This window comes from Clytia hemisphaerica, unplaced genomic scaffold (assembly GCF_902728285.1).
Source record: "Clytia hemisphaerica strain Z4C2 unplaced genomic scaffold, Clytia hemisphaerica genome assembly, whole genome shotgun sequence".
Lineage (NCBI taxonomy): Eukaryota > Metazoa > Cnidaria > Hydrozoa > Leptothecata > Clytiidae > Clytia > Clytia hemisphaerica.
The window spans coordinates 387105-410918 of record NW_027104184.1 but is presented as its reverse complement, the minus strand read 5'-3'; the positions used below and the strand labels follow the sequence as shown (position 1 = coordinate 410918).

Below are 23814 nucleotides of genomic sequence, written 5' to 3'. Positions count from 1 at the left end.
GTGTCCATACCAAATCAAGATAGAATATGAACAAAAACAACGGATGAGATAGATACACTCTAATCCAAGATGCGCTCCTTGCAATTTGCATATCATCCGACATCTCTCCTCAGAATCCTCTATCGATGCCACGATTTTCGAATATTTTTCATCATTTTTTTAGGACTGATGGAATCTTATCGTCTCTGGTGCGTCTCGGTGCATCTAGCACCACACCAGATAACAAGTGGTATATCTTTGACGGTCCTGTAGATGCTGTTTGGATTGAGAATATGAACACAGTACTGGATGATAACAAAAAATTGTGTTTGACCAGCGGTGAAATTATCAAACTTTCTGATGTAAGTTATTATTGCTTTCACACTTAAAATCTTCTTTGATGCTTTACAAATGAAAAAAAATTGTAGGCTGGTATTAGAAATTCTCTCAACCAAACTCGGCTATCCTCGAAAGTTTCGTAACGCTTCCTTATTCGATGAAAATCCAATTCCCCTTCAAGATCGAATTAGAGAGCGTCAACTGTACTTAATTCTCAAATTCTCCTTTTTTAGACACAAACTATGATGTTTGAAGTTGCTGATCTAGCAGTCGCTTCACCAGCCACAGTCAGTCGTTGTGGTATGGTGTATTTGGAACCAAGAAATATTGGTCTTCAACCGTTCGTCAACTGTTGGCTGAAGCAAGTACCTACAAGCTTGGAACCATTCACTGATAAACTGCTACAGCTATTCGACCGGTTTCTGACGGTAATTAATATTACTACAATCATGGTCGAAATATATTTTGATTTTAGTGTAGTTTAACGTTTTTCAGAATTTCGGTCGAGAATTGCTATTTTAGCACTGGAGAGGTTCGATGGCTTCTAGGCTATATTCCAAGCCTTATTGGAGCAAATTTGAGCTTTTAAATCCTTAGATCCTAAGCTAAGCCCAAGTCTGAAGTCTCATGTTAAAACTCGGAGTTAAAACTGTACTTTCCAACTGCAGTTTAACGCGCTTAAAAATCATTTGTGGTGTTTACAATTTCGCTGGGAAATCCCCTTTGTCTCAAATATTTTGTCCATGATTGTATATTTGAATCTATTTTAAAATAACCGCATTCTTTTTCACCGTTCAACATAATAGCGCACCGCGCTGAATCTAAATATAGATTTTATTTTTGACATAATCATTACTCTCGATGTGTTTGTACGAGTTCCAATTCCATCAACCTTTGCGTTAATCTCTTTTGCACGTTAATTGCATCATTTGACAAAAGATATATAACAACTTGCACGTATCTTTAATTGAACCGCATTGAATTGTGGGATTGTAACTCGTGTAAATGTCGAAAAAAGTGAAAAGTAATAATTATGACGTACCGGTATGCGTTGCGGAGCGCTATACAGCTAAAAGACATTGACATTTTCCGTTTCCTTTTGAAGGCTTCGTTGGACTTTATCAGAGGGAATGTACGAGAGTTCATTCCAACCATGGATAGTAGTTTGACAAGTAGTTTGATGAAGCTGATGGATTGTTTCTTCGCACCTTTCGTACCAAAAGAGGTATGTTTCTTGAGGTTTTGAACAGTGATATTGTTTTACTTTTCTCGATATACTTTTGTTCTATTAAAATTAATTGAAATTAGAATGTTTTGATATTCGAAAGTTCGACAATTTAAGTTAAATTAGAAAAAAAGCATGGTGTTTCTTGAGATTTTACTCGAATAGTCAATCCCGTACCCAGATCTGCATGCACCACTTTTTGATTTTACTTTACGTTCGTAAATCATGAGCGCTATCAGAATCATAAAAAGGCGAGATAAGGGACTGGGTTTGAGTTTGTCGAGTAGCGATACTGCTTCTTTCCTGCTATCAAAACAATTTTTGAGACAAAATTATTTGACGTGTAGGTTATATTAATTTCTTTTCTCTCGCTTAGGGGAAGATCATAGACTCGCAAAGTGTGGAACTTTTGCCAGAGCTTGTGGAACCATGGTTTATCTTTTCACTTGTGTGGTCTATTGGTGCAACTTGCAATCAAGATGGTCGGAAGAAATTCAGCAACTTTTTACGTGACCATATGAAGAAAGAAAAGGTTTGTTCAGTGCCACAGGCATCAGACCTGATTTTCTGATACTTTACGCCCTTTTTCTGACCACGGATAAAGAACTGAGTTGAGAGGTACTATTTCTCGTAACGTATTTGAAATAAAATAAACCAGCTGCGCTGGAAGCTCCGGCTTAAGAGATTAAAAGATATGAAGAATCAAATAAAATGGTACGATAGCGTGTATGTAATAGTAGTATGTTTGGAAAAAACCTGTGTCCGGTTTGAAAAATCCTCAAAAGGAACGGTCGCCCAAGCCTTTGAAATTACGACAAAGTCCGAAAATGATCATTTTCAGCCACAATACTGTGAAAATTTCTCCGATTTTGTTCAAATTTACACAGGAATTGTGTTTTAGTATCCTTTATTGAATCCCTACAGTGGTATGTTTGGAAAGAATCTGTGTCGGGCTTGAAAAATCAAAAGGAACGGTCGCCAGCCGCGATGAAATTACAACAAAGTCCAAAAATGATAATTTTCAGCCATAACACTGTCTGACTGTGAATATTTCTCCAATCTTGTTAAAATTTACACAGGAACTGTGTTTCAGTATCCTTTATTGAATTCTCATAGTGATATGTTTGAAAAGAATCTGTGTCAGGTTTGAAAAATCAAAAGGAACGGTCGCCAGCCGATGATGAATACGACAATAACAAAGTCCAAAACAGGATCATTTTCAGCCATACATAACACCACGAAAACTACTCAGATCGTTTTCAAATTTACACTGTAATTGTAATTTAGTATTCTCTTTTGAATTTCAATGGCTGTGTGTTTGAAAGTTTCATTGTCAAGTTTGAAAATCCAAAATGGACGACCACCAATTATATCATCATGAAAAATGACGAAGTCCAAAATATGATCATTTTTACAGCATAAAATCATGAGAAATGCACCAATCTTACTCAAATTTACACACAAGTAGTATACTGAATTCAAATATTAATAGTTTTATATATATAGTGAAGATATGTAATATCTGTCATTTTAGAAAAAGAAAAGTATTGATATATAAATAACTCAAACTGATAAAAACGAAAAAAGTTAAGAATATTTTTGTTAATTGTGTGTATTTACGATTTTTTTGGTATTTTTTATTTTTTAATCATTCCGAAACAGAGGGTAATTTAGCAAAAAGTTAAAGGGAATTTAAATTGTGGTATGTGAAAGAAAATATATATGATATATTAATATCAATCTTGAAAAAACAGAGTTTTTTGGTTTTGCACGTCTAGAAGAGAAGTTAGCCATAGTTATATGCATTATAAACACTCGATCAGCTGAAGATTCATGGCCAAAATTTCTCCAAAGTCTTTCCACATTATTAGAGTGCCAGTATGCATCAAACTTCTCATAAATCATGTCCGAAACATAATGAATAATGATGAAAATGATCAATTTTTCACTGAGATTTGCCAGTATTTGCTACACAGTCAGCTAGTCCACTTTCGGCAGCCATCTTTTTTCTAAATACTTTCGGCCCATCAAATCACAGTATTATCGGAATCAGATGATCCGTTTTTGTTAAATCGGAATAGATTATCGGATTAGATAAACAAACAAAAAATGTCTTGACCGTTGTTGTTGTTGTTGTTGTTGTTGTCGGAAGAGAGAATAAAAGGCTCTTAGGCCGGAGCAAATATTTGAAAATTTGAAGTTATATTGTAGATATCCACATACAGAATTTACGATATCTGATGGAAGTTGGAATCTTTAATCAAAAGTTAGAGTCCAAGCTTCATAGCAGAAATCTTGCGAATAATTCGAATACAAACTCTGATCCACAAGTAAATTATTTGACTCTTAAGTTTTTAATGAGAGAGAGGGAGAGTTTGATATAATCTATATTTCTGTGACATTTATATATAGGTGCGGATGTTGTTCCCCGGCGATGGTTTGGTGTATGATTACCAACTACAAGATGGGGGTGTTTTCAATAGATATTATGGGCTTCATGATCAAGATGAAGACGAAGATAAAAAGATTGAGGTTAGTATTTACTCTTTGATCATCTATTAACCCTTAGACCACAAGGAATGCGTATATGCGTCCAAAACAAGCCAAAATACTGAGTCTCAGACTTGAGGCCATAGCTCCTGACCACTTGATTTAAAGGGGCATAAACCAAAAAAATAGCTTTCTATTGGTACCAAAACCATCTTCTAAATCATAAGCTACAAGCTTTTATGGCACTTTAAAGTTTTAAATTCAAAAAAAAAATTAAAAAAATTTCAACTTTTTGAGTGCGCACAAAAGGTTAATATTCATTTCTTAACCCTTTGAGTAGCCTCTCTCTCTATCTTTTTGCTTGGTCGGAATTATAGATTGACAAGTACTATCTAGAACCCTTTGGTAAAATTCTCTACTAAAATTGATTTTTTAGAATTACAAAAGATAAATTAAACCCAAGAAGAGGTATTTGGTTGCTTGATCAAAAAATGAGCAAATCGATTTTTATATTTTTGTTATTCATGATATTCATGACTTAATGTTTTCTACAGAAATACTCCGGTTTTAGCCAATAAGGGCAAATTTATACTAGACAAAAGTTGTTTAAAATTTGCCACTACTGGCAAAAACCGCGGTGTTTCCGTAGAAAACATTACGTCATGAATCAAAGAAGGAAAAAGCTAGCACAAAGTTTCAACAATAGGCTTCCAGACCACGGTGTATTTTAATACGGACTATGTTTCCACCATAATCTTTTTACGTCTTATTTCTCTCTCAACATCTAGATTAAATGGGTACATTGGATGCACGATGTTAAAATGCCAAAGATCAGCCCAGAAATGAAATATTCCGATATCATTGTGCCTACTATGGACTTAGTTCGTGGTTCTTTCCTTGTTCATTTGTTAGCTACCAATAAAAAGAAGGTATGTCGTTAGCTTTTCTTTCTTTTTTTACCTCTTGATGCTACACGTTTCATATAATAGCATACCGCAGTGATTCTAAGAATAGACATTAAAATTACTGTTTGTCCGAGTTTTAATCCCATCATCCTTTGCATTAATTGCTCTTGCAAGTCAATTACACTTATTGACAATACAAAAGTAATAACTTGCACGCATTACGAATCAAGATGAAAAGGATTGTGGGATTGAATTTTGGTCAAATGTTAAAAGTGATAATTATGACGTTTGCATAGCGGTGTGCTATTTACATACAAGACAAACTATATATCTTTCCAAAAGAAAAAGTTTAACAACTGGACCCAAAACTAGCAAATCAATGCAAAGAAAAAATATATACGACAAAATCAATGGTAAAGATCATTGATGGAAATAGTTCAAAATAAATGCTCGAATACTACCACTATCTGAGCCTAGTGTAAAAACTGCCACTTAGTACACATCCATCGACTCAGTGCCACACACCTAAATAACCATTTCCATCTGACATACACATTAAAAGACGAATCCATACGTACAAAAAAACTAATGAAATGGTCAAACTAAGAACATCCGAAGGCTTCAAAAACTGTTCTTATAAAAAAACGGTTGTTTAAAAAAGTATTTTAGTATAAAACATATAAATAGTTCTATTTGAGCCCATGGTTGTTGTGTGTCCTTTGGGTATTTCCCTCACTTTTTGTCCCATGAAACAAAAAAGAAACCATGGGACACACACATTTTTTCTCGTGTTGATGGGATAGAGCATGTTGCTTTGCACCAACGCGAAAAAAGCTTCTCGTGTCCCCAAACCTTAAAACATTTAAATAGTTTTTAAGCCCATGGTTGTTGAAATTGTATATTTCCATCAGCCAAGTATTGATTCAAACATAAATGGTGTCCTTCGATGGCACATTGCTGGAACCTTGGCCCTGTAATATAATTACCCCAACTGCTTTTCTTATTGGTACCTCCCCCTTCTGACCAATGTTTAGCATGATGCAATATATCGCAACCGTAACGTAAACGCGAGTATTGCCCTGGATTCGGTCGCATTTGAGACCAATGATCGCGCATGCGTACTTTAGTATCATTTCCATGGATACGGTTGCTTGGCAATAAGTGTTGGTACAAAGGATTTAGTTTCCAAGGTTGGTACAAGTCTCCTAGTAACAAATACTCGCCCCAGACTTCCAACCTCCAGTTCCGTCCTCTCAGCCCAATATAACCACACGCAAAATCTTCAGTATCGGTGATGTTTGTCAAACATGTCTTGCCTTCAAGTTCTTTTGCGAAATACATACCAACTTTCTGAAACTCGTCTTCGTGTTTGACTAAATCGGCAAAATCCGATGATCGGAATGCGAAATCTTGATCAAGGTCCCAGGGTAGTGTATCATCAAGTTTGGTCGCTGACATCCCTGACCCATCCTCATTTGTGTATCCGTAATTGTACCTAAATGAAAGAATAACTTTTCGTTTAATTTTGTTTTGATTGGTTCATTTAGGTCAATAACATCATAGTTTTAAGTTTCAACTAATCAGATTTGATTGCTGAGGGAACTATTGGAATGTTATAGGTAAGTAGGGAAATTATCAAGAAGATAAATGACCAAATCAAATAAGTGGAGCCTCCATTAACTTGAACACTCAAGGGAAATCGAAATTTGTTCGAGATATAGAAATTTCGAGTTATGGAAGCTTAGTTTATAAGGTAAAACTTAACTTAAGTTGAGTTGAGTTGAGGAGACATTCGACTTGTAGAGGTTTGATTTAAACACCGCTGTGTCACAGAGCCACCACTGGGGCTCCAGCCCCACTGGAAAATTCGGCCAAAATCACATCCCCGGTGGGAAGAATACCCTACAATTTCATACTTTGATTTCATCCCCATTCAAAATTTAATGCTTAAAAATAGCACTACAAAACCATCCCCACTGGATTTTTTAACCTTGAAACAATATAATTTTTCTCCCCATTAGGATTTCAATAGAAAATTTAATCCCCACTGTGGGAAAAAGTTTCACCGGGGCTGTGAGACAGAGGTGTATTTAAAGAAATTTAATTATACTTACTTATCAAACAGCTTGTAAGTATTCATCAGCATGAAATGGAGATTCCTCATACAAGCACGTGGTTTCAGCATGTTCGCCTTGTTACTGCACACACAATTCACTTCGGTGTAGTTGAATTCATAATGTGTTATACTGTGATCGGTATTGATAGCTATGATCTCTGAAATCTCACTTATGAAGGCGAAATCAAGCCATTGTCGACGAGTAAGCTCCTTTGGAGAGTCCATATAAAATGTGGTTGTTTGACTGACACTCATTATTGCATTTAGGTTATTAAGAGTGTATATCACGTGTTTGTAGAACATTGGATCAGGACATATTTTACGAATTTTGGGACTTAGTGCAGCTAAGAGGATATCTATCTTTATTGCGAATGGTCCATCGAAATAATCGCACTGTACCCACAACTTATTCTGAGATTTTCTGCCATCATTGTGACGTATCATATCATAACCATGTTGTGTTTTATATTGGCTCCATATTAGTTTCGACTGGTGGCATCCTGAATGCCAATTACCATTTGGGTATCTAACAGCTCCGGAAACTACATCAACATATCCACGGAGTAACGGTTTTAAGAATTGATCCCAATTAAGAATATTGTCAAATTTTCGGGCACCTCTTACCAAAAACACATATGGTGTTGTTACTTTTTGAATCGCATTTACTAATGTCGAAACTATCAATTTTGATTGTTCTTCGGTTAGTGTTACCCATTCTAAAATTGGTTTAAGTTGTTTCAAATACACGGAAAGTTTTCCATTTGTTTTATTATTCAATGCGACCAGTATACGAGTCTTTTTTGACCAGTCTGGTAGATGTTGCTTCAAATCTGACAATAAGGCTAATGTGTTATCCAAGTCCTGAATTCCATTCAAAATCAATGTCACATTTTGTCCAATATTGTTTTTAGGAGTATGACCAGGGCTCAGACGATTCAACGATCGAACAAGATCCAACATTTCTTTACGTAGTTCATTTTTTCGTTCAAAACGTTTCGACTTTGAAATTAGCTTGATAAAGTGATTAATTTCTTCAAAAATGGGTTTTTTCTTCTCAATAATAATGTTATTAAAAAACAGAGACTGGTTTCTTCGATGTAAAAACTTCGGTGATACTAACAATACTCGATTGGGTGTGTTATCGAAAAGATTGATCTCTATCATAACCTCATACAAAACTATTGTACACATAAATACTACAACGAAAAGCAATGATGATTGATGGCGCCCGCCCCATTCTCTCTTACCAACACCCATCTTCAGGAGTATTCGATAAATAAAAAAGAAGAATCCACTTGCAACTCTGACTGTGTGTTCTTCTGTAAAGAAATCATTTATGTTTTCTTCTCTGAAAGGAAAAATGAAAAATCAATCATAAATCGGAAAAAGCTAATTGAAATCCAAACCAAAAAGGAAATCATATCACCAACTCAACGTGACGAGGACAGAAGTGGAAAATTGACAAATCAGCACATCAACAAAACAAATTCTAACATAAATGAAAAAAAAAAGATATAAAAATAGACAATAAGTAATTAATATTGGTAATAAGGGTAATTGTCGTTATTTACGTTTAATTAATTCCTTAGAGATACCTTTAGGCGGAAAACCTTAAATTACAGCGTCGAGTTTTTTTAATAGATCAGTGAGGTCGAACTCTTTCATTTACCATTCAGTACTAGTATTTAGGACGGGGGGGGGGGTACTTAGGCAAATGCAGGGTACGGTATGTGCCGCCCTCAAAGGTACCTTTTTTGGATTTCCAAAGTCCCGCGCTAAGGGTCGTAAATTCACAAAACTTTTCTTAGTTTTCTCCTTTTTAGTCCAAGGGTTGAAAGTCGGGCGGCACCCCCCCCACCCCCGTCAGCTTGCAACCCTAGTAACCCCCCTAGACCCCCCCCCCGGATTTAGGACAAGTAATATGCAGAAGAAAATGATTGACTTTTTCAGGCTTGAAACTCTTTCTTTTACCATTCAGTACTCCCTGCCCCAAACTTAATAAGTACAGACTTTACACTTTCTCGTTTGCAACAGCGATTTTGTTTAGAAAACTAGTTTTAATGTAGACCGGACGTTTCCCCGACAGACAAATCCCCGACGAACGCTTCCCCGACCAGACATTTCCCCAACGGACTTTTCCCTTACTATGACCGGACATTTCCCCGAACGGACGTTTCCCCGACCGGAAAAATCAAAAGAATTTTTGTTTGAACAAAATTTCATCAAAAACATGATGTTCAATTCAAAAGTAAAAGTTGATATCATACAGTCATAATTAAATTCTGTCTGTGTCTAATTAAATTGATTAATTGTTAATAATTTGAATGGAACGTTTGACGTTTTCCTGAGATAAAAACTACTTTAACATTTTCAGAAATACGTCCGTCGGGGAATTGTCTGTCAGGGAAATGTCTGTCGGCGGAAACGTCTGTCGGGAGAAACGTCCGTCAGGGAAACGTCCGGTAATCGAACTCTCAAGGGGAATCAAAAATCGTTTGAGTTAGGGAGACTTTCGAGTTATAGAGACTGAAAATAGCTTGGCATTTTTCTGACGGGACCAAAAGGATCGTTTGAGTTAAGGAGACATTCCAGTTATAGAGGTTCGAGTTATGAAGACTGTACTGTATTTACCGTAAAGAATTCGTCGCCAAACATATTCGTCACTTGGCAAAAAAATTGGTTGTTTTATTACCGACTAATAATTGTTATGGATGAATTATTTACCAGAAGAGGGTAGAAATTAAAGCTGGAAAACACCAATAAACCAAATAGCATTTCCTTTAATTTATGTGACAATCTCAGCACAATAAACCCAGCAGTTTTAGGGCTAAGATAAAATAATAATACGTCGGCAAAAAGAATTTGTCCGTTTTATTAAAACAAAATAAAAATTCATTTATAAAATATTCTCGTCACATTTTGCCTACGAATTCTCTACCGATAAGGCACGATAGAAACGTATTGATATTTTTATATAATAGTTATCGGACAGTTGCGAGTACAATATGAGAAATATTTTACGAGTTCCGAGATTTTCCCGTACAATATACGGAAAATCCGGAACGAGTGAAATATTTCCATATTGTACGATATATATATTGTATTGTATCTCTTTCACAATTTTTATTGAGAGAAGCTTAGTTTCCAGACCTGAAATTGGCTGAAGCGACCCAGTTCTTATAAATTGAAAGTTCGAGTGCGATATAAACTACGCTAAAAAGTGGAATCTTGGTTATAAAAACTTAGATAGCGATGAAATGATAAATGATATAGCTGTGAGATGCAAAGAATATCAAACCTCTCCAAGAACCAGACTTTGGAACCACTCGGCTTCAAATTTTTGACCTATTTGGCAAAATTCCTAAATACGCCACTGCGACATGGTCTAAAACTGCCTATGTAAGCTCCAGTAATCCATAATTGTCTTCTTTTAGGTGATGTGCGTGGGTCCTACAGGGAGCGGTAAAACACTTTGTATTGGGAACCGTTTGTTAACTGGCATGCCGAATGAATACGTGTCAAACTTCATCACTTTCTCTGCAAGAACATCCGCTAACCAAACACAAGATATGATTGATGGAAAACTCGACAAAAGGTACGTTTGTTTGTGCTACACCAGACCCGATATATACGCAGAAGTCTTATTTAGGCCCGGCGAACGGCGAATTTCACTTATCCAAGGCATGAAAACTATTTTTGTAAAAGAGAAGTTTTTTGCCAATTACATAGTGAAAATTCGAACTAAGTCAATTTGTAATTGAGTTTTTTAAACCATACTAGGTCAGCGTGTTTCAAACACACTGTTGGCGACCGCTTCAAAAAAAAAGGAGGAGAGAGAACTTTCTGTAGTAATCATCAGAAAAGAATTTTCACTTAATCCATTCAGAGAAATGGAAAGGAATAGAAAAAGCGCTTCTCTGATTACCCTAAGTATTCTGATCTTTTCTTTTGAAAACTCCTTTGTTTTAGCTTTAATTAGGTAGTTAAAAAAAAGTTTCGAAAGAAACGGCTCATCATGAGAAGAGGGCTGGTTTTTATGGTTATGTTTATAAAAGTGGATTGGCATCTTTTGTTTTCTCTTAAACTTTCTTTCAGTATCCAATGATAAATTCTACACTAACTTGTGTATTGAAATGGAGTTGACACGAGAATGAATTATACGTTACAGTGGCGTTGTGGAAAAATTTTTCTGGAGGGGCCCAAGTCAATTTTTTTTAATGGCGCCCCCAATTTTCCAAAGTGCCACCCACCTGTTTTTAAACTTTTACTTATTCATTTGCCTAGGCATAATGAGGAAGGAAATATTTAGTGGATAAGAGTAGATATATCTTTGATGAATGTAAAAGGGAAAAACAGGCCCCACCGGTTGGGGCCGACTAAAAAGTTTTTGAAAATCGACTGTCAAGATACTCTAAATAATTAAATAAGAATCGACAAATTTGACACTTACAAAAGTAAGTTACTAGAGTGAAAAGAAACTTAAACAAGCAATGTGTAATGCGAGCGAAAAAATTGATGTTTTATGATTTCAATATTGTTTTCAGCAAATTGGTCTTGGGGCGCAGTTAGATTTTCATTTAATAATGCTATATTGTACACATAAAATGTTCTAAATTAGCTAGATTGCAAAGAAGTTACCAATACACGGGTTTCGAATTAAATCTGGCGCGAGAGAAAAAATCAAGTAAATAAAAGGAGCATTAAGGGGAAATGCCTTATAAAAGGTTGATAGATTTCCTTTCTTCTCTTTTGAAAGCCAGGTGTTCATTCAAAAGATGTTTTTCTATTTTAAATTCAATAAAAGAAATATGATTAAACGATTGACTTTTTATTTTAATGTTTTTTGTTTTCATAATGACCCATAAAGTCTGTCAAAATGGAAAAATGAGCTAAAATTGCTTGATACACGGCCAATTTTCGTTCTGTTTACTTGATATTTTTCGTGCAAATTTACATGGGATCAAAGCTAAAGCTAAGCAAAAATTTAATTCGAAACCCGTGTATTAAGTTCATTGCGAGCGAAGCGAGGGAAGAATTTTGCAAATAAATTAAAATTATCTTAGTAAAATTGGTCCTGGGCGCAATTTAAGGCGCATAAGATATGATTTTTAAGATTGGGGTGAGGTCTGTTAGCACAAAAATACTTCAGATGGTGATTAAAGCATGAAATTTGGCACAGATGATCCTTAGAGGGCCTAAAACTTAATTTTAAACAGTAACACCAAATTTTGCCACCTGGCCACCTGCCAGATGACGTCATCAGGTGGCTTATCAAAAATTTATTTTTTTGAAAATATTTAAAATCTGATGGTATCAGTGGAAAGAGCATGAAATGGTGATGAAAATCGAGGTATAAAATATGCCTTCAAAATCTTCCTATCAAAAGTTATAAAGGCTTAAAGTTTCGTGATGACGTCATCATAAGCCTTTCCAGGCAAAACTTAAAAACCTCGTAATTTTGGTACAAATTGACCAAATTTAGTGTTTTATACATGAATCCATGTCAAAATTTGAATTTCCATCTGATGCTTGGGTCTAAACAACATAGGAAGGCTTAAAACATCCAAAAAAATTAGTTGGTTGTACACTGTGCTCCTGAAGGCAGAACGCTGCGTTGATTTGCCTTGTAAAGCTCAAAATCTAAGTTTTAGTATTCTGTAGAATTTAAAGCTTTTAATTCAATTTGAACATCGGAATCGGAAAAAGCAATGAATTTTGATATGAATTCATGTATAAAACATGAAAGTTGGTCAACTTGTACCAAAATAACGAGGTTTTTAAGTTTTGCCTGGAAAGGCTTATGATGACGTCATCAAAAAACTTCCAACCTCCATAACATTTGATAGGAAGATTTTCAAGGCATGTTTTATACCTCAATTTTTATCAGCATTTCATGCTCTTTCCGCTGGAATCATCAGATTTTGAATATTTTCAAAAAAATTACTTTTTGCCCAGCCACCTGATGACGTCATCTGGCAGGTGGCCAGGTGGCAAAATTTGGTGTTACTGTTTAAAATTAAGTTTTAGACCCTCTAAGGATCATCTGTGCCAAATTTCATGCTTTAATCACCATCTGAAGTATTCTTACGTTTTTATGTGCTACCTGACCTCACGTTATGCAATGAATGTTGGAGCCTCTGGGTTCAAACCTGTCAGAGATTGAGGTTGAGATGAGGGAATGATGAGGTTTGGTCGAAATGATGGGTTCATTTCGTTTGGATTTGGGTTAATCTTGAGAAACTTGCAGTTTCGTAACGAAAGTTAGCCAGATACATCCATGCGAATCCGATATTGACGATAAGGGAGGCCTTCCACTACCTTGCCGGTGCAAATCCATCTTTTGTGTCCACGAGTAGAAGCAGGGTCGAGGATGAGCCGACTTGTAGTAGAGCGCCCGTAGCATGAAGGTAGAGTATCCAGCTACGGTGCGCAAGGTTGTGGTTTCGATCCCCAGCCGGGCCATTCCAAAGATTCTCAAAATGGTACTTGATGCCTCTCTGCTTGATGCTCAGCAACTAAAGAGACGGATCAAGGGTAAGTAGAGAAATCCAGGGAAAAGATTAGCGCCCTCCCCTACCTTCGGGTAAACAGCTATAAGAAAAGGTAGCCTTCGGGTCACCCTCGACTGCGGTCGCAGACTTACTTACTTACTTGTAGTGGTGATAGATTACGCGTCTCGTTTGGTTTACTACTGCTGTTGCATTTTTTCTTTCACGCTGTTTCGCTCGGAGAAGCCACTTTTTGTTAAGTTTAAGGTCTTCTGAATGTGTTGGGATGTGATCACGGAGTTACCGATGGAACAGGATCTGGGCAGGGCTCAGTCCAATTCTTTGAAGTCGGATGTTACGGTGTTGGAGTAATGCGGCACTGTCATTGTTTAGTGAACCTCTGACTTTATTGTCAAGGATGATTCGTTTTGCTGACTTTACTGCAAGCTCGGCACGCCCGTTAGATTGAAGGTAAGAGGCTGATGAAATTTGATTACCTATGCCCAATTGTTTCAAAAATGTTTCAAATTTGACTGATGTGAATTGGGGCCCTTATCGGCTTTTTAACGTATAATTCATTGTCGTGTCAACTCCATTTCAATATGGCACTGCAAGTAGGATGAATTATACGTCATAAAGCCGATACGGCCAGCCAATATATTATTGTGTTAGTTATGCTAAAAGAACAAAGAGTAAAGTAACTAAATATTGTGCACGTTTTTTTTATTTCGTTCGTTCGTTCGTTAGTTAGTTACCGACTTTTCTCGAGATTGGCTCATTAGTTTTTCCTGATTTTTGGCACAAATATGCAAAATGGTAATGCCCAAAATGTGACGGAGCCTGATTTTCGAAAAAAATTCCTTTCTGGCCGAAAATGCCGGAGATATGCCGGAAAGACCGATTTTTGGCATTTTCTCGAGATTTCATCATTAGTTTTTTCTGATTTTTTTGCACAAAAATGCGTAATAACAATGCCCAAAAATCTTATCCGGCCGAAAATTGGACTTTTTCCTTACATTCCTTTGTTTTTTTTCACACAAAAACATTATTTATAACAATGCCCACCATCAATCATGATTCAAAATTGATTTTTGCACCCGGAACATTATAAGAATCGCCGGAACAGCCGAAAACCGCCGGAAAAATCTCTCTTGAATTTCTCGTGCTGTACTATATATTTTTTCATGAAATTTTGCACACTGATACAAAATAGCAATACCTTAAATGTGACGGAGCCTGATTTTTGAAAAACAAATACCGGGTGACCCAAGAAAAAGTTCAGACGTTTCCCGACGTCTTGAGGCCGAAGAAATGTCCCAAAGTTCTTAGAGTTTTGATATTTAGAAAGTAGATATCCTAACTTAAAATTTGAGCCATCACTTTTTAAATTTGACCAACTTGTTCTCTGCTTATGAGCTTTTAAAGTCAAAATTCACTTTTCGATTTCGATTCATGCAATCAATAAAGCAGCCGAGGCTGGAAGGTCAGCCAATAGAGCTTAGCTAGATAGCTTTAATAAGTGGGTTAACAGATGTAAGAGATGTACTGAAACAGAGTAGACTAAAAATGTTGAATAATGTACAAAATGTGAAACATTTGATAACTTGATTTAAAATTATTTAAAACAAGCCTGAGAGCTCCTCCAACCCCCCCCCCCACCACGAGAAGCTCAAAGTATACTTCTCTTTAGCATTGTAGCGCTGTTTCTATGACATCAAACAATTAAGCTATAGTTCATTACTATAAAATAAAAGAGAAACATAGTGTAATTAAACTTTTTGTTAATTTCATTCCAGTCAGTTATGACACATTTTTTCTGTTGGATGTAGACAATATTCATATCTGACTAAAGTGTTATACTAGAAATAAATAAGAAAATTGCCAAAACGTCAGAACCAAAATAAAGATATCCATCAAATATAAATAGGAACTGTACTTTTTGTTTTACTTGATAAAACTCCAATAACACTTTAAACTAACAAGCTACAAGCTTTAAGTCACAAAGCGCAAACTCCAGAAAAACACAATTTGCATCAAAATCTTTGCTAAACGTAGATCATATTTATAACATTTCAACAGGAACTGTATTTTGGTAGACTTGGTCAAATTACATAAACCATTTGTCAGTTGTCTGCAAGACCAATGAGGTACGTAAAAACTGACTGCTATTCAGTCAAAGCCAAAATTTGGCAAGGTCAGAAAAACATAATTTGCATCCAGTCTGCGTAAATAAATTTTGTTGTACCGTCAAGTTCACAACCATCTTGAAGACTTTGCTGGTCGCAAATGATAATTGAAAGCAAAACTTAAAATTCATAACTATGCGGGAAGCTCATTTTCCCCCGTCTTTCTTTAAACTCCCTTTTGATTGGTCTATGAATTCGGGCGATCGCCTTACCGCCTTGGCGGAATAAACACACGACCATAATAAATAAATTCAACAGGGCAGCGGAGTAGCAATTAATTTCAACTGGGAGTCCTCTCGTCTGTGCCAAGCACTGGCAGTGTTTTTTAAACTTTAAAACAATGTTAAATGAAGACCAGATGGATCTGTTTGTTATGACTGTGCAAGTTGTGACGAGAGTGTGCATGTTGTGTAACTTGACGGTATAATTCATTAAATTCTAGAAACCATTTTTCATAACTTTCTGCAGTCCGCTTTCTGCAAGTCTGATAAGAGATATTTATAAACTGTTATCGCCATTCATTCCATTCCATCATTCAGTCAAAACGTGCGCCAAGGTTAGAAAAGGTTAGAAAACACAATCTGCGTCCGGAACTGCGTGAAAAATAATTTGATTAATTTCAACAAGAACTGTACTGTATGTATTAATATTAATATAATTGATCAAATTCCAAAGACCATTTGTCATAATTTTGCAAGTCCAATAATAGGAGATGTGATGTCATCATTTGGTTCCCGTCATCTGACCGACACTGATTTACGGTCAGCAGGTAGAGTTGGAGAGTCGGAAAGCTTTTCCGCTGCTTAGCTGGATTTCCACTGTCGACCTCTGCACGCTCTGTGTTTACAAGTTTTCAAATCGAAGTAGCGAGCCGCATGCTAATGGAGAGTAAACCGAAAACCAGTTTATCCACGGTTTCTCAATTTTTTAATTCGGATTAGACCACACGGATTCCCTTTCAACAAGATGTAGCTGCTTCATTCTTAACAGAAAAATATTTTCGACCGACCGACCCCGACTTTTTAAAGTAGAAATGACGGGAACCAAACAATTTTTTGCGATTCGCCTTATCAAACGTTATCAAACACGTCCAAGTCCAAAAGAGCACGATTGCATCCAGTCTTTATCAAATTTAGACAGTAGCTATGCTTTTGTAAACTTTATCAAATTCCAATAATATTATAACACCAATCCCCCCTAGAGGCAAACAAGAAAAATATGTTTTTATTGCAAAAACTAATAAAAAGCAGCAATAAAAAGTATCAGAAAATTCAACATAAACAAAAACTTGAACAAACGGCTTTAAAGCTTCAAAAGATGTAGAAAAAGAATCCCCTTGATGAAAATCATGTGTTTGATTTGCCGAGTTAAAAAAATAAATGACAGAAATTGAAGCTTGTGGTGTCAGAGGAACAGGAGTCGGGGAAATAGCCGTGTTCGGAACAACACTGTTCAGTGTATTGATGTATTGAGTGCATGTGTGTTCAAACTGAAATATAAAATTTGAACAAAAACTAAGTCTAATGAAAAATGAAAACAAAATGGCTGACAAAGTACATGAACTAAGTCTTATGAAAAATGAAAACAAAATGGCTGACAAAGTACAAGAACTAAGTATCAAAGGAAGTGAATGTAAATGTTAAGTATAATTGAGAACTAGAAAAATAATTGAGTATTAGAAAAATATGCAATGAAAACTTAACTTAAAAGCCACTGTAGAACAAAGGCAAAAGAAAGGAAAAACTCACCAGCTAGCCTGAGATAAGAAGCTGTAAGCAGGCAGCAGTACACAGGGTGTGTGTGTTGATTAACACCAAGTGTATGAAAGAATGAAAATGTTAAGTAACTTGAAAAATGTCTTCATTTGACATGTCTTGACTCCTTGAATGTCTCTGTTGAAGTGAAGTGCAAAACTGAAAGTGGCTATTTATACATTCTGCAGAGAATGTATAAAATACAGACCAAAAATAATTTATGAAAAACTAATATAAATTATGACAAAAAATGAATTACAAATTGAATTGACACATATTGATATACAAAACACTGACCAAATGTGAATTTAACTGAAAATATGAAATATATTCAAAATGGTAGAAAATGTGAGTAAAATGCTGACCAAACTGAAAAAGGTAAACAAACATGATGAAAACAAAGGAAAACACGAAAATGACAAACTGCAAATGGTGAGAGTGCTGTATGGGACTTGAGACTCACTCAATTAAGGTTAACTGCCTTAACACTCACCCAACAAATGAAAAATTCTATAAAAATTTGAAATTTTTTTGTTTTTGTTTTATTATATAATGAGGATTTTAATCCTTCAAGCCATACAACTGAGTTGATAAATCCATTTCATCTATTCCTCGAATCAATACCAATGACCTGACTCATCGATGTGTTTCTCGTTTTGTTTTCTCGTTTGAATTTTGATATTCCACGGTAGCTTTTCGAACTTTCCCGTCGCGACTTTCTTCGATTTCTCGGACCATGCCATACTGATAGACTGAAGCCAGGCTGGATTCATGTTTTGTAAACAAGACAATGTCGCCAGGTTTGAGATCAATATCATTATTGAACCATTTCGGCTGGTTCATGAGCTTTGGCACATGTGCAGTGAGCCAACATTCAAACCATGCATCAAAAATCTTTTTATTTGAGCGTAGAATTTTACAAGATACCATCCTTTTCTTCAGATATCGTCTTGAATTTGGAGTTGTGATTGAAATGTTTCACCTCTTCAGTGGCTTTCCTGAAGAAGTATTGCTTGGATTTGAGAATGTCTTCATCATTTAAGTGGAATAATTCTTTTTTTGGACCTACCCCGGTGGAGGTCCTATAAATTAACCTTTGTCCGTTCGTCCGTTCGTCTGTTCGTTCGTTAGTTATTAGCTTTCCTCATGATTGGCTCATTAGTTTTTTCTGATTTTTTGCACAAAGATAGATAGCCTTAAACCCTCGAATGTGACGGAGCCCGATTTTCGAGAAAAAATTATGTTGGGTTAATTTGGGCCAAAATATGTCTAAAATTAGGGTTTTTTGTGATTTTCTCGAGATTTTATCATTAGATTTTTTGGATTTTTTGCATAAAAGTAGGGTACCACCACATTCAAAAGTTGGCTGAAGCAGATTTTAATAGAAAAATTTTTTTGGCTCAAAAAATGAATTTGTAGCTATAAGAATCACTATTCATAGATCAATGTTCTTAAAAACTAATTACGTATTATTTTGATGAGAAAAAATGTTTATCATTTCAATAAGACCGACTGTGTGCGTTTTTGTAAATAAGAAAAAGAGAAAGTAAAATCTCCACCGGTACGACATATTTTCCATTCAATTAATATTAATATAAGACAAAAGGATGAATAGTCTCTATGGAGGAGAGAGGTTTCGCTTGCATATTTTTTTCAGTTTGTCTCCTGAAAATATTTTCTTGTGTTAGCTTGTGTTATGTTATGACACTGAGACACGCGTTGTGGAAGAGAGATGTTTCTGGTGTTTTACTGTTATGAATTTTAAAAGTTTCTAATCAATCAGATCAACCATTGAAGACATTGAAAATAACAGAGTGATATTAAGTATTACTATCGGATCACTCATCGTCTCCTTAATATTTCATTACAATATAGTCTTTTTCAATCTTTATTTAGCATAAAAACCAAATAATATTAAACAACAAGAGAAAATATCAATACCACAATAGGCGATTTCATTAAAATTCCAGTGTCGCAAGAAAAATACAAACACAAACAAACAACTTTCCAATCAATTTGCTATTTGCAAAAACTGCTGACATTCTTCAAAGAAGATTACCGTGGTGCAAAGCCTGTGCAAAGACAGAAGTCACCTGAAGAAGAAGGAGAAGGAGAAGAAGAGAAAGAAAAACAAATTTATTAGGAAATTTGATAGATATAATTTGTTGTTAAATATTGAAAAAAAAATATTGAAAATAAAATAAAAAAGAAAAAGAAATCAAAAACAGAAAAAAAAAATAAAAAAAATAAAAAATAAAAAAAATAAAAAAAATAAAAAACATAAAAAAATAAATAAAAAAGCAAATAAAAGCAACATTTATATCTATCTTTTGTAATTAGTTTTTTACTGATTTATACCTGGTGTCACCTATAAAGCGGTGGAGAGGTTATTAAATCAGTTGCCAACCTTAGTGTTGGCTGTCATTACGCTCATTACGCTCATTACAAAATTTGATATTACGAGACTTGAAATTACGAAATCTGAAATTATTACATCTAAAACTTTGTTTGAGTTCGATTTTTTGAAGATGGCTGACGAAAGATTTCAGAAAAGCCAAGGGAGACCAAAAGGAACATCAAAAAAGAAAAAGGGTTTTAAGAAAACACCTAGAAAAGTGAAGCAAGTTGATGATTCGAATCTAGAACGTGTAAGTAGCTTGTTACCATTGAGAGGAAAATCACCTTTAGGGTTGAAAAATTTACAGCAAAATGTTTGCTTCTTTAATTCAGTCCTCCAAGTACTTTACTCAATCGATAGCTTTCGAGAATTTGTCAATCATCTTGATACAAACAACCCTGCTAAATTGAAAGTTAAAGAATTATTCTTAGTGATGGAAAATTCTGCTACCACAATCGAAACATATAAATTTATTTCATCAATCGAGTTACCAAATTATGACCCTGCCCTACGACAACAATTTGACGCTGAAGAATGTTTAATGCACATTGTGAATCTCATTTACCCTTTCAATGCTAATAATAACGTACCCGAAAATATTTTCCAAATATCATTTTTAGAATCTATATTATGTCAAACTTGCTTCAAAGCCTCTGAAAGATCCTTATACGATACCGTATGCCATATCGAATTCCCTAATCGTTTTAAAGAAAATTCAATCGAAGTAGAAATCTCTAGACGTATCAACAATCCAAATGGGGAATTTCTCGATGAGCTGTACGAATGTTCTACTTGCCCTGTTAGAACAAAAGCAACTAAAGCCAAAACTTTGTACAACATTTCAGATACTTTAATCATTCAATTACTCATTTTTGGTTACGACCGATTAACCAACACCTCTAGAAAGTTAGCTCCAAATTTAAGAATCGAAACGGACATTGAAAATGTACTTATAGGGAAACTTCATTTACAGGCCATTATTTATCACCATGGGAATACTGCAAATAGTGGTCACTACACTGCAGCTGTAAGATACGGAGAAATGTGGTATTCAGTTGACGATGAGCGTGTTGTGGCTATTGGAAATAATGTATTTAGATGTACGGTCAATGACCATATTGTTCCTTACTTATTGATCTATAGAAAAACAACCGAAATAATACCGATTACTCCTTCGAGTCAAGATTTTTTTATTGAACCAAATGTCAATTCTTCAAAAGATAATATCCCAACAGCAAATATAACCACACAATATGTAGCTGAAAACAACACTCCCGAAGTAAAAAATCAAAATTCTTTTTTCTCAAAAATTGATGATAATAATGAGTTGAATCCTGAAGTCATGATAAAGAGATCTCTTGTTTTAGAGCTAGAAAGACAAAGCAGAAAAACAACGATAAACCCGTCTGAGTCAATTTCCACCACACCTGTAAAAAGAAAACGTAAACTAACAGTTTCTTCGAATAAATCTGTCATGAAGAAAATGCGGTGTAATTTTGATAACACTCAAATTGATTCAGCCAGAAAATCTGCACGAAAAAAAATGCAAAATTTGCGGGAAAATCAAAATGATTTAGAAAAGAAAGAAAGCCAAAAGTCTGCACAAATAAGAATGCGAAATTTGCGAGAAAATCAAAACGATTTCGAAAAGAAAGAAAGCCAAAAATCTGCACAAAAAAGAATGCAAAATTTGAGGGAAAATCAAAATGATTTTGAAAGAGATGAAAGTCGAAAATCTGATAAATCAAAGAAAAGGCTTTTTCGAGAAAATCAAAATGATTTTGAAAAGAAAGATAGCCAAAAATCTGCACAAAAGAGAATGCAAAATTTGAGGCAAAATCAAAATGATTTTGAAAGAGATGAAAGTCGAAAATCTGATAAATCAAAGAAAAGGCTTTTTCGAGAAAATCAAAATGATTTAAAAAAAAAAGAAAACCAAAAATCTGCACGGAAAAGAATGCAAAATTTGCGGGAGAATCAAAATGATTTTGAAAAAGAAAGTGTTAAAAAAAATAATCGGATAAAAAAGGGGAAATTTCGACAGCTTAGCAAAATAGAGGAACAAAAAGAATTTGATAAAGTTCAAAGATCAAGCATGGTTGACCCTTCGATAACTTTAACCAAAGCTTTTGAAATCGTGAAGCAAAAATTTGTAACAGCTACACAAAACGGCCCGACAAACAAATGTCACATATGTCTAAAATGGGAGTACAAGGGAAACGGCAAGCGGTTCCTCCATAAAGAATATGAAGGCTTACCAATGTTTGAAGAATGTGATGCTGTCAACTTACATTGTGATTCAGAAGAAAAATACTGGATTTGCCACCCATGTGATAAAGCAATAAAAAAAGAAAAGTTACCAGTGCAGGCTCAAGCAAATAATTTGCAACTGTCTACAAGAATTCCTGAATTAGATGATTTGTGCCCCATAGAAATGATGCTTGTGTCGCAAATTATTCCCTTCATGTTTATTGTACCAAAACATAAAGGTGGGCAGCAAGGTCTCAAAGGACAGTGCGTAATGGTTCCGGCAAATCTAGACAAAATTCAAAAGATTTTACCAAGAGTTTGCAGTGAAGAATTTTTAATATCACTTGCTTTAAAGCGACGTCTTACAGATAAAAGCTATGTGAATAAACAAAATATCCGACCTGCATTTGTTACAAAAGCTTTAGAAAAGTTAGTTGAAATAAATAAATTTTATGAAAATGTTGTACCTAATGCGAGATGGGAAGATGAAAGTTTAAGAAGAGACCCTGAATTATGGTCACTACTTACTGATAAAAATGCACAACCTCAGCAAGATGATGAAAGTGATAGTGATGATAACATTGAAGGCAATGATAAAAATCACGAAAAACAAATTAAAGATAACAATTCCTCCCAGCCAACTCTAATGTATGAAATTGAAGGCGCAAATATTACTTCAGAACAAGCTATTGAGATTGCTCATAAACAACCCACCCCTATATCATCTGATGAAATTGTCAATATTGCACCGTGCGAAAACGAATTGCCTGTGTCATTCTATTCTGAACCAGATTGGGAAGCATTAGCTTTTCCAGGGCATTATCCTGATGCTAAGAATTACTTCAATACGCCTAGAGATAGGAATATAACTCCAATAAAATATGTCCATGCCAGGCTGAAATCGTCAGATGATAGATTTGCTTCAGATCCTCAGTACATATTTCATTCTTTGCATTGGACGGAAAGCTCGAATGTTGCTAGTGCAATCAGTTTTTCACAGCAAAAACACTTTCAAAGTGATATTTCTGCAGGATCATTGACCAACCCTGATAACGTTAGACAAATGATAAATGATGACCAAATTTTCCAAAACTCATTCAAGAATATTAGAGGAACTCCACAGTGGTGCCATAACATGATGTTGGATGTTTTAGCTAAATGTCGTGTGTTTGGACCTAGCACATACTTTCTTACATGGAGTGCAGCATTATTTAAATGGACTAATATTATCAAAGTAGTCGCTACACAATACGGAGAAACTCTAACAGATGAAGAGGTGAATAATATGAGCTGGAGTGAAAAAGTTCAATATTTAAAAAGAAACCCTGTCACAGTAGCCAGACAAATCGATCACATTTTCAATAAAGTTTTTCCAAAAATGCTCATGAGCGGCTTGCATCCAATAGGACAGATTTTAAATTATGACGATAGAAGAGAATTTCAACATCGTACGGGGCTGGAACACGTCCATTCACAAGTCCATATTAAAGATGCGCCTAAAATCAATGAGAGAGACAGTAGCAAAGACAACGAGGTTATAGATTTCATTGACAAATATATCACGTGTCAGCTACCGGATAAAGAAAAATATCCTGAGCTCTATCATCTAGTTAACACAGTTCAAAAACATCATCACACATTTACTTGTAGAAAGAAAAGTGGATCAAGATGTAGGTTTAAAGCA

At 35.1% G+C, this 23814-nt stretch overlaps 2 protein-coding genes across 3 annotated transcripts in view; one reads left to right on the top strand and one right to left on the bottom strand.

The window, feature by feature from the left end:
* Positions 1-23814, top strand: part of LOC136814780 (dynein axonemal heavy chain 1-like) — a 120376-nt gene that overhangs the window by 25727 nt on the left and 70835 nt on the right. For both annotated transcript variants that reach the window (XM_067071204.1, XM_067071203.1), the window contains exons 34-40: positions 164-341; positions 552-746; positions 1424-1543; positions 1920-2075; positions 3956-4075; positions 4822-4962; positions 10489-10649. In XM_067071204.1, the coding sequence (XP_066927305.1) occupies positions 164-341; positions 552-746; positions 1424-1543; positions 1920-2075; positions 3956-4075; positions 4822-4962; positions 10489-10649 (1071 nt within the window). The remainder of the gene's footprint in view (positions 1-163; positions 342-551; positions 747-1423; positions 1544-1919; positions 2076-3955; positions 4076-4821; positions 4963-10488; positions 10650-23814) is intronic.
* LOC136814782 (uncharacterized) lies at positions 5251-8479 on the bottom strand. The gene is made up of 2 exons (XM_067071205.1): positions 7053-8479; positions 5251-6433 (listed from the first exon to the last, which is right to left on the bottom strand). Exons 1-2 carry the CDS (start codon positions 8309-8311, stop codon positions 5812-5814), a joined length of 1881 nt encoding a protein of 626 aa, XP_066927306.1. The 5' UTR covers positions 8312-8479; the 3' UTR covers positions 5251-5811.

Excerpts from the sequence above, each read along its gene's own strand:
- LOC136814782 (XM_067071205.1), bottom strand. The coding sequence starts at position 8,311 with ATGGGTGTTGGTAAGAGAGAATGGGGCGGGCGCCATCAATCATCATTG. Across the intron at positions 6,434-7,052 it reads ACTTACAAGCTGTTTGATAA|GTACAATTACGGATACACAA; the intron begins GTAAGTATAATT and ends TCTTTCATTTAG.